This window comes from Coregonus lavaretus (assembly GCF_964263955.1).
Source record: "Coregonus lavaretus genome assembly, contig: HAP1_SCAFFOLD_3225, whole genome shotgun sequence".
Lineage (NCBI taxonomy): Eukaryota > Metazoa > Chordata > Actinopteri > Salmoniformes > Salmonidae > Coregonus > Coregonus lavaretus.
In genome coordinates, this window is record NW_028158533.1 from 55,001 (window position 1) to 66,411 (window position 11,411).

Sequence of the window (11,411 nt, forward strand, 5' to 3'; positions counted from 1 at the left end):
ACTTTTTAGATCGTAATGAATATATGGATTACGTGGGACCTGATCGTAGATCAGCGCTCCTACTCTGAGGCTTTGTGTAAACAGGCCCCTAACTGTTCTCTCTGTGGGTTCAGTTGTGATAAATATTTCACAGGATATTCCACCATTCATTTTTAATGGGGTCATGGACCCCCTGTGTGGAAACAGAGGAAGTACCTTTTCCTGAGATGGAAAGTGTCTGATACTTCGTCAATCTGTCAGATTCAGATTAACACGAGGCAGCATTTTGTCCATGTCTGTCTTGCGCTCTCATTTTTTCTCTCCATGAAGAGAGTAGGAAGTAGGAAGTAGGAAGTAGCCTACACATGCATGGGAGAACAACTGTTCACATTGGTGCAGTTTCACTCACTGGCAGTTGAGAGTTTCATCTGGCTCCTCAGTGCAGAGATGTATGAAATGTTTGTTTTTAGCTGTTAACGGGGGAATGTTCCTACACCTTTCCCACAACATAATGCAATGTTCTGGGAACATTCACAGAACCAATTTTGCTCTGCTGGGATCCCTATGTAATCCCTCTTTGCCTCATTTTAGAGGGATTAAATGTCCTTATATGGTCCTACCGCTCACCTGGAAGCTGGTTTATATGGTCCTACTGCTCACCTGGAAGCTGGCTTATATGGTACTACTGCTCACCTGGAAGCTTGCCTTATATGGTCCTACTGCTCACCTGGAAGCTGGCTTATATGGTCCTACCGCTCACCTGGAAGCTGGCTTATATGGTCCTACTGCTCACCTGGAAGCTTGCCTTATATGGTCCTACTGCTCACCTGGAAGCGATAGAAGGTTCCGTCGTCTTTGAGTGACAGGACGTGATCAGAGACGGGGAAGAGATATCCATGAGCAGCAATCAGACTCCCGATGTGCATCGCCTCAGCTACAGGGGAAGGACAAGGACGGGACACAGTCAGTGATTTACTGACATGTAATAAATGTTGTAGTAAGAGTTTATCACATTTATAAACTTTATAAACTGGGTGGTTCGAGCCCTGACAACCGTGGTATATCAGGGTATGACAAAACATACATTCATTTTTACTACTGTAATTACATTGGTAACCAGTTCATAATAGCAATAAGGCACCTCAGGGGTTTGTGGTACGGCTAAGAACAGCCCTTATCCGTGGTATATTGACCATATACCACACCCCCTCGTGCCTTATTGCTTAATTATTGCATTTGAACACAAAGCTCATTATCTTGAACTATATCAATGTACAGTAACAAGGAAGAGACAATTACAAACATGTAATACGTGCTCTATTAAGAGTTTATAAAGGGTCTATCACACGTTTAATACATTCTTTAAACAAACTTTAATTGCCATTGAATACAAAACTCCAAAAAAGCATTTCAAATTGTCTTCATGACATTTACCCACCTGGATCCCCAATGGCTAGGTTCTTCATCAGCCACTGCACTATGTCTGCACCTGGCAGAGGCAAGAGACAGAGACTATTATAGAAGACGAACAACACACACGCACGTAGGTGTAAGCTTTTCTTTACTTTGGCAAAGGTAGACCACAGAACTGTAGTTACTATTTACTCAATATAAACCTCCCCGGTGTAAAAAAAGCTTGAGCTGTCTGCATTGGAAAAGGCAAGAGGGGAGAGTGTGTGAGTGTGTGAGTGTGTGTGTGAGAGAGAGAGAGAGAGAGAGAGAGAGAGAGAGAGAGAGAGAGAGAGAGAGAGAGAGAGAGAGAGAGAGAGAGAGAGAGAGACCCAGAAAACCTGAGCCTACGCCTTCACTATGGTGACTCACTAAAACAATACAGAAATACACTACGGAAAAAGAAGGAACAGCATGTCAGAAATCAGCTCAATGTAATTGAAGAATCCATAGACTAACCACTTCTGGGAAAATTGGAAAACACTATCATTTTAGTCATTTTAGCAGACGCTCTTATCCAGAGCGACTTACAGTTAGTGAATACATTTATTTTTATTTATTTTTATACTGGCCCCCCGTGGGAATCGAACCCGCAACCCTGGCGTTGCAAACGCCATGCTCTATCAACTGAGCTACATCCCTGCCGGCCATTCCCTCCCCTACCCTGGACGACGCTGGGCCAATTGTGCGCCGCCCATGAGTCTCCTGGTCGCGGCCGGCTGCGACAGAGCCTGGATTCGAACCAGGATCTCTAGTGACACAGTTAGCACTGCGATGCAGTGCCTTAGACCACTGCGCCACTCAGGAGTACACTAAACAAAGTACACTAAACAAAGAACAACACGAAGAGGTATCTATCCAAAACGGAGATGTATGGGTAAACCACTTCTCCAATCTTTTTGGCTCTATAACAAAGAACAGCAAAAAAATATACATGATCAAATGCAAATCTTAGAATCAACTATTAAAGACTACCAGAACCCACTGGATGTAATTCTCCAATTACATTGAATGAACTACAGGACAAAATACAAACCCTCCAACCCAAAAAGGCCTGTGGTGTTGATGGTATCCTCAATGAAATACAGACCACAAATTCCAATTGGCTATACTTAAACTCTTTAACATCATCCTTAGCTCTGGCATCTTGCCCAATATTTGGAACCAAGGACTGATCACCCCAATCCACAAAAGTGGAGACAAATTTGACCCCAATAACTACCGTGGGATCTGGAGACCTTCAACAGCAACCTTGGGAAAATCCTCTGCATTATCATTAACAGCAGACTAGTTCATTTCCTCAGTGAAAACAATGTACTGAGCAAATGTCAAAGTTAAGTATTTATGTTAAGTATTTATGCATAGTCACTTTAACTCTACCCACATGTACATATTACCTCAACTACCTCAACTAGCCGGTGCCCCCGCACATTGACTCTGCAACGGTACCCCCCTGTATATATAGCCTCCCTACTGTCACTTTATTTTACTTCTGCTCTTTTTTTCTCAACACCTTTTTTGTTGTTGTTTTATTCTTACTTGTTTTGTTTAAAATAAATGCACTGTTGGTTAAGGGCTGTAAGTAAGCATTTCACTGTAATGTCTGCACCTGTTGTATTCGGCGCATGTGACCAATAAAATTTGATTTGATTTGATTTGAAAATTGGCTTTTTACCAAATTACCGTACGACAGACCACGTATTCACCCTGCACACCCTAATTGACAAACAAACAAACCAAAACAAAGGCAAAGTCTTCTCATGCTTTGTTCATTTCAAAAAAGCTTTTGACTCAATTTGGCATGAGGGTCTGCTATACAAATTGATGGGAAGTGGTGTTGGGGGAAAAACATACGACATTATAAAATCCATGTACACAAACAACAAGTGTGCGGTTAAAATTGGCAAAAAAACACACATTTCTTTCCACAGGGCCATCGGGTGAGACAGGGATGCAGTTTAAGCCCCACACTCTTCAACATATATATCAACTAATTTGCGAGGGCACTAGAACAGTCTGCAGCACCCGGCCTCACCCTACTAGAATCTGAAGTCAAATGTCTACTGTTTGCTGATGATCTGGTGCTTCTGTCACCAACCAAGGAGGGCCTACAGCAGCACCTAGATCTTCTGCACAGATTATGTCAGACCTTGGCCCTGACAGTAAATCTCAGTAAGACAAAAATAATGGTGTTCCAAAAAAGGTCCAGTTGCCAGGACCACAAATAGAAATTCCATCTAGACACCGTTGCCCTAGAGCACACAAAAAACTATACATACCTCGGCCTAAACATCAGCGCCACAGGTAACTTCCACAAAGCTGTGAACGATCTGAGAGACAAGGCAAGAAGGGCCTTCTATGCCATCAAAAGGAACATAAAATTCGACATACCAATTAGGATCTGGCTAGAAATACTTGAATCAGTTATAGAACCCATTGCCCTTTATGGTTGTGAGGTCTGGGGTCCGCTCACCAACCAAGAATTCACAAAATGGGACAAACACCAAATTGAGACTCCAACCAAGAATTCAGCAAAAATATCCTCTGTGTACAACGTAAAACACCAAATAATGCATGCAGAGCAGAATTAGGCCGATAACCGCTAATTATCAAAATCCAGAAAAGAGCCGTTAAATTCTACAACCACCGAAAAGGAAGAAATTCCCAAACCTTCCATAGCAAAGTCATCACCTACAGAGAGATGAACTTGGAGAAGAGTCCCCTAAACAAGCTGGTCCTTGGGCTCTGTTCACAAACACAAACAGACCCCAGGACAGCAACACAATTAGACCCAACCAAATCATGAGAAAACATAAAGAGAATCACTTGACATATTTGGAAAGATTTTTTTTTTTAAACTGTGCAAACTAGAATTATATTTGGCCCTGAACAGAGAGTACACAGTGGCAGAATACCTAACCACTGTGACTGACCCGAAATTAAGGTAATCTTTGACTATGTACAGCACTGTGAGCATAGCCTTGCTATTTAGAAAGGCCGCCGTAGGCAGACTGCCCACAAAATGAGGTGAAAACTCAGCTGCACTTCCTAACTTCCTGCCAAATGTATGACCATATTAGAGACTCATATTTCCCTCATATTACACAGACCCACAAAGAATTCGAAAGAAAATAAAATTTTGATAAACAACCATATCTATTAGGTGAAAAACCACAGTGTGCCATCACAGCAGCAATATGTGTGACCTGTTGCCACAAGAAAAGGGCAACCAATGAAGAACAAACACCATTGTAAATACAACCTATATTTATGTTTATTTATTTTCCTTTTTGTACTTTAACTATTTTCACATCATTACAACTCTGTACATAGACATAATATGACACTTGAAATGTCTTTATTCTTTTTGAACTTTTGTGAGTGTAATGTTTACTGTTAATTATTTATTGTTTATTTCACTTTTGGCAATGTAAACATATGTTTCCCATGCCAATAAAGCCCTTAAATTGAATTGAATTGAGCGAGCGAGCGAGCGAGCGAGATAGAGATAGAGATAGAGATAGAGATAGAGATAGAGAGAGAGAGAGAGAGAGAGAACAATCCTCTCAATGACTATAGAAGCACTGCCTTCCACATCATTTATTTGATTTGTGGCTCTACGCTGTGTCCGTGTGCATATGTCTGTAGTAATAGTGTTAGAGAGAGAGAGAGAGAGAGGCTTGTGGTTCTACGCTGTGTCCGTGTGCATATGTCTGTAGTAATAGTGTTAGAGAGAGAGAGAGAGAGAGGCTTGTGGTTCTACGCTGTGTCCGTGTGCATATGTCTGTAGTAATAGTGTTAGAGAGAGAGAGAGAGAGAGGCTTGTGGTTCTACGCTGTGTCCGTGTGCATATGTCTGTAGTAATATTGTTTATTGATAGGCCTCTCTGCTCATGGCCCACTAAAGTAATATATCCTGAGAGGGGATGAATCATAAGAGTGGTTGAGGTCATCAATTATTTGGTGTTGCCGTGGCCACACACACACACACACACACACACACACACACACACACACACACACACACGCCGGCCTCAGCTGCACTCTCACCTGTGACGACGCTGGGTATCTTGGTCAGGAAGCTCTTCACAGTTCTGATGGGAACACCCTCAGTCTCATCCTGGATACGGGTCACTATCTCCTCAATCTGCAGGAGAGGAGCGTACATCACACATTTCACCTGTAGAGACGCAGCTTATTCTCATTCAGATCAAATCTATTTCACAAGACACACCTGAGATACTTAGCCCAGTTTTTAGAATGAAGGCAGTGCTCCTTTTTTGGGAATTCACTTTTCTAATCTTAATTAATATTACTAATTATACTGTTATCTGAATTACAGTCACAACCGATTACATGATATCTTTAGGCCTATCACATATTACTGAACACTTAGCTAAAGCCTATTTAGTTCCAGACCATTAAAGACAAGGCTCAAGTCTATCAACTGCTTACAGAGAATAATGTGTGGATGACGGGTTGGAGTAAAATCCAGACAATTGAGATTTGAATTCCAGTCACACACACACATACACACACACACACACACACACACACACACACACCCTCAGGCATATTAATATCCCTGTAGCCAGCAATGGAGCATGTTGCCCACCTCAGGCATATTAATATCCCTGTAGACAGTAATGGAGCACATTGCCCACCTTTTGGTCCCAATTTCTAAACGGTTCAAACGATATGGATGAAAATACCCTCAAATTAAAGCTGACAGTCTACACTTTAACCTCAGAGTCATTGTATCATTTCAAATTCAAAATGCTGGAGTACAGAGCCAAAACAACAACAAATGTGTCACTGTCCCAATACTGTTGGAGCTCACTGTATATAACCCACCGGAGAGAGAGACGGGTAAAGAGAGAGAGAGAGAGAGAGAGAGATAGGGAGAAAGAGAGATAGAGAGAGAGAGATAGGGAGAACGAGAGAGAGAGAGGGAGTGACAAAGAGAGCGAGAGAGAGAGAGAGAGCGAGAGAGAGAGAGAGAGAGAGAGAGAGAGAGAGAGAGAGAGAGAGAGAGAGAGAGAGAGAGAGAGAGAGAGAGAGAGAGAGCGATAGAGAGATAGAGAGAGAGAGATAGGGAGTAAGAGAGATAGAGAGAGAGAAAGAGGGAGAGAGAGAGAGAGAGAGAGACAAAGAGAGCGAGACAGAGAGAGAGAGAGAGAGACAGAGAGAGATAGAGAGAAAGAGGGAGACAGAGAGAGAGAGAGAGAGAGAGAGACAGAGACAGAGACAGAGACAGAGAGAGAGAGAGAGACAGAGACAGAGACAGAGACAGAGACAGAGACAGAGACAGAGACAGAGACAGAGAGAGAGCCCTGTTGTGACCTGTTGCCACAAGAAAAGGGCAACCAGTGAAGAACAAACACCATTGTAAATATAACCCATATTTATGTTTATTTATTTTCCCATTTGTACTTTAACTATTTGCACATTGTTACAACACTGTATATAGACATAATATGACATTTGAAATGTCTTTATTCTTTTGAAACTTCTGAGTGTAATGTTTACTGTTAATATTTATTGTTTATCTCACTTTTGTTTACTATCTACTTCACTTGCTTTGGCAATGTTAACATACGTTTCCCATGCCAATAAAGCCCTTAAATTTAATTGAATTCAGAGAGAGGGAGAGAGGAGAGAGAGAGGAATCTAGTAGAACAAGATAACTCTGAAACAAAATGAGGACACTTAAATCAACAACGAGCCAAATGCACGCACACACACGCACGCACACACACACACACACACACACACACACACCACACCACACCACACCACACCACACCACACCACACTCCCCCTGGTCTCTACCAGTATGTTCTCATATAGACATCCCATCCCCCTGGTCTCTACCAGTATGTTCTCATATAGACATCCCATCCCCCTGGTCTCTACCAGTATGTTCTCATATAGACATCCCATCCCCCTGGTCTCTACCAGTATGTTCTCATATAGACATCCCATCCCCCTGGTCTCTACCAGTATGTTCTCATATAGACATCCCATCCCCCTGGTCTCTACCAGTATGTTCTCATATAGACATCCCATCCCCCTGGTCTCTACCAGTATGTTCTCATATCGACATCCCATCCCCCTGGTCTCTACCAGTATGTTCTCATATAGACTTAATGTTCCCATATGAGCCTTTTAGTGTTAGGAATGTAACACTAAGCACCATCCATTAACACTTCTACTTTGAGTCCCACACTGGGTCAGAGTTCCCTTGAGTCTCAGTCTGTGCTTTGTGCATTAATTTGTTCACATAATTCAATCTAATGCTAGGATCTCTGTGGATAAAGGTGTATGATATTCGTGCTGTATAAACATCCCATCTACATTTGATCATTTTACAGTACATAATTTTCTACTTAAAAAAAAAAGAAGGAAACCACGGGTGAGGAGAGTTTCCTCAGAAGAACAGCACAGTACTACAGTCAGTAAACAGCCAGAGACTCAGGGTTGTGTTGAGGACACACAGCCAGAGACTCAGGGTTGTGTTGAGGACACACAGCCAGAGACTCAGGGTTGTGTTGAGGACACAGCCAGAGACTCAGGGTTGCTGTGAGGACACAGCCAGAGACTCAGGGTTGCTGTGAGGACACACAGCCAGAGACTCAGGGTTGTGTTGAGGACACACAGCCAGAGACTCAGGGTTGTGTTGAGGACACAGCCAGAGACTCAGTGTTGTGTTGAGGACACACAGCCAGAGACTCAGGGTTGTGTTGAGGACACACAGCCAGAGACTCAGGGTTGTGTTGAGGACACACAGCCAGAGACTCAGTGTTGTGTTGAGGACACACAGCCAGAGACTCAGGGTTGTGTTGAGGACACAGCCAGAGACTCAGGGTTGCTGTGAGGACACAGCCAGAGACTCAGGGTTGCTGTGAGGACACACAGCCAGAGACTCAGGGTTGTGTTGAGGACACACAGCCAGAGACTCAGGGTTGTGTTGAGGACACAGCCAGAGACTCAGTGTTGTGTTGAGGACACACAGCCAGAGACTCAGGGTTGTGTTGAGGACACACAGCCAGAGACTCAGGGTTGTGTTGAGGACACACAGCCAGAGACTCAGTGTTGTGTTGAGGACACACAGCCAGAGACTCAGGGTTGTGTTGAGGACACACAGCCAGAGACTCAGGGTTGCTGTGAGGACACAGCCAGGGACTCAGGGTTGCTGTGACGACACAGCCAGAGACTCAGGGTTGTGTTGAGGACACACAGCCAGAGACTCAGGGTTGCTGTGAGGACACAGCCAGAGACTCAGGGTTGTGTTGAGGACACAGCCAGAGACTCAGGGTTGTGTTGAGGACACAGCCAGAGACTCAGGGTTGTGTTGAGGACACAGCCAGAGACTCAGGGTTGTGTTGAGGACACACAGCCAGAGACTCAGGGTTGTGTTGAGGACACACAGCCAGAGACTCAGGGTTGTGTTGAGGACACACAGCCAGAGACTCAGGGTTGTGTTGAGGACACAGCCAGAGACTCAGGGTTGTGTTGAGGACACACAGCCAGAGACTCAGGGTTGTGTTGAGGACACAGCCAGAGACTCAGGGTTGTGTTGAGGACACAGCCAGAGACTCAGGGTTGTGTTGAGGACACAGCCAGAGACTCAGGGTTGTGTTGAGGACACAGCTAGGGACTCAGGGTTGTGTTGAGGACACAGCCAGAGACTCAGGGTTGCTGTGAGGACACACAGCCAGAGACTCAGGGTTGTGTTGAGGACACACAGCCAGAGACTCAGGGTTGTGTTGAGGACACACAGCCAGAGACTCAGGGTTGTGTTGAGGACACACAGCCAGAGACTCAGGGTTGCTGTTGAGGACACAGCCAGAGACTCAGGGTTGCTGTGAGGACACAGCCAGAGACTCAGGGTTGTTGTGAGGACACAGCCAGAGACTCAGGGTTGCTGTTGAGGACACAGCGTGTTTCACAGCCAAGGACACCACCAGCCTCAGGCTAAACATCACAATCAATAATGATAAAATGTTATCAGGAGCCTGCCGGTTCAGGGAGATAGTAGACAGAGCAGACTGAACAGTCCAGGTTTGAAGTTCAGTCAATTCAGGAAGTAAACTGACATTCCAATTCAGTAATTGAAAACAGGGACATATTTTCAATGACTTCTAAATAAACTGAAAAGTAGAAGATATTTACTTCAAAAGTTGTTAAATTCTTCAATGTTCAGTTCAAATCCCTCCCTGAATTGACTGCTTTCAATTCTAATTGATCCCAACCCTGGAGCAGACAGAGTAGCTAATGGCCTTGTGTGATGAACCACATCGTATCCCGTCAGGCTGACAGCAGATCAATCAATATGGGCTATGCTTAAAGTTGCGATATGCAGAAATCGTTCAGCCATTTCCTGATTGCTAAAATTCTAATAGTTCACCTAATTTCAGTTTATGTGACAAAACAAGCAAGTATAGTGTATAAAATCATTGTACCATCTAAACAGCTGTGAAAAATTTTTATTTTCCATAACCAAAGATATTGTATTTTCAGCTGTTTGAAGCTGGTGTACAAAAGTAAAAGACGCAAAAACAAAAGTTAAGAACATGAAGCATAGAAATAGCGCACATAGAACAGATCTACCATTTATTAGATGGGCTTGCAATGAAAATGACATATCTATAACTCATATTTCTATGTGAATTTGGTCGGGTCACCCAAAAAGTCACATATTGAAGCTTTAAGTAGGTTTTCGGGTATCTGTACTTTACTTTAATATTTATATTTATGACAACTTTTACTCCACTACATTCCTAAAGAAACGATGTACTTTTTACTGCCATACATTTTCCCTGACACCCAAAAGTTACATTTCGAATGCTCAGGCAGAACAGCAATATGGTCCAAATCACACACCTACTGTATCAATATAACGCCTTGTTATCCCTACTGCCTCTGATCTGGCGGGCTCACTGAACACAAACACTGTATCAATATAACGCCTTGTTATCCCTACTGCCTCTGATCTGGCGGACTCACTGAACACAAACACTGTATCAATATAACGCCTTGTTATCCCTACTGCCTCTGATCTGGCGGACTCACTGAACACAAACACTGTATCAATATAACGCCTTGTTATCCCTACTGCCTCTGATCTGGCGGACTCACTGAACACAAACACTGTATCAATATAACGCCTTGTTATCCCTACTGCCTCTGATCTGGCGGACTCACTGAACACAAACACTGTATCAATATAACGCCTTGTTATCCCTACTGCCTCTGATCTGGCGGACTCACTGAACACAAACACTGTATCAATATAACGCCTTGTTATCCCTACTGCCTCTGATCTGGCGGACTCACTGAACACAAACACTGTATCAATATAACGCCTTGTTATCCCTACTGCCTCTGATCTGGCGGACTCACTGAACACAAACACTGTATCAATATAACGCCTTGTTATCCCTACTGCCTCTGATCTGGCGGACTCACTGAACACAAACACTGTATCAATATAACGCCTTGTTATCCCTACTGCCTCTGATCTGGCGGACTCACTGAACACAAACACTGCGTTTGTAAATGATGTCTAAGTGTTAGAGTGTGCCCCTGTCTGTCCGTAAATTGAAAAAAATAATAAAGAAAAACGTGCCGTCAGGCATATTCATTATTTGTTTAATATCAGGAATTTGATGTATAGTATTTACTTTTACTTTTTACTTTTACTCAAGTATGACGGTTGAGTAGTTTTTCTACCACTGTACTTAAGTACATTTAAAACCAGATACTTTTAGACTTTTACTCAAGTACTATTTTCTTTTGGTGACTTTCACTTTTACTTGAGTCGTTTTCTATTAAGATACATTTACTTTTACTCAAGTATGACAATCGAGTACTTTTTCCACCACTCAACATTACACCCTCATTACTGTGTGTCTCTGAGACTCTCTCCCTCCATCTCTCCCTCCCTCCCTCTCCCTTTCTCTCTCTCTCCCTCCCCCCTCC

General features: G+C 43.3%; 1 protein-coding gene across 1 annotated transcript in view; it reads right to left on the reverse strand.

Moving 5' to 3' along the window:
- LOC311123865 (regulator of G-protein signaling 6-like) overlaps nt 1-9,260 on the reverse strand; it is a gene marked incomplete at both ends in the record, with an annotated part of 43,123 nt that extends 33,863 nt beyond the window's left edge. Inside the window, 5 exons of the mRNA XM_084198086.1 lie at nt 807-913; nt 1,418-1,468; nt 5,478-5,574; nt 8,441-8,622; nt 9,130-9,260. Coding sequence (XP_084054212.1) covers nt 807-913; nt 1,418-1,468; nt 5,478-5,574; nt 8,441-8,622; nt 9,130-9,260 — 568 coding nt within the window. The remainder of the gene's footprint in view (nt 1-806; nt 914-1,417; nt 1,469-5,477; nt 5,575-8,440; nt 8,623-9,129) is intronic.
- Between the last annotated feature and the right edge of the window lie 2,151 nt (nt 9,261-11,411).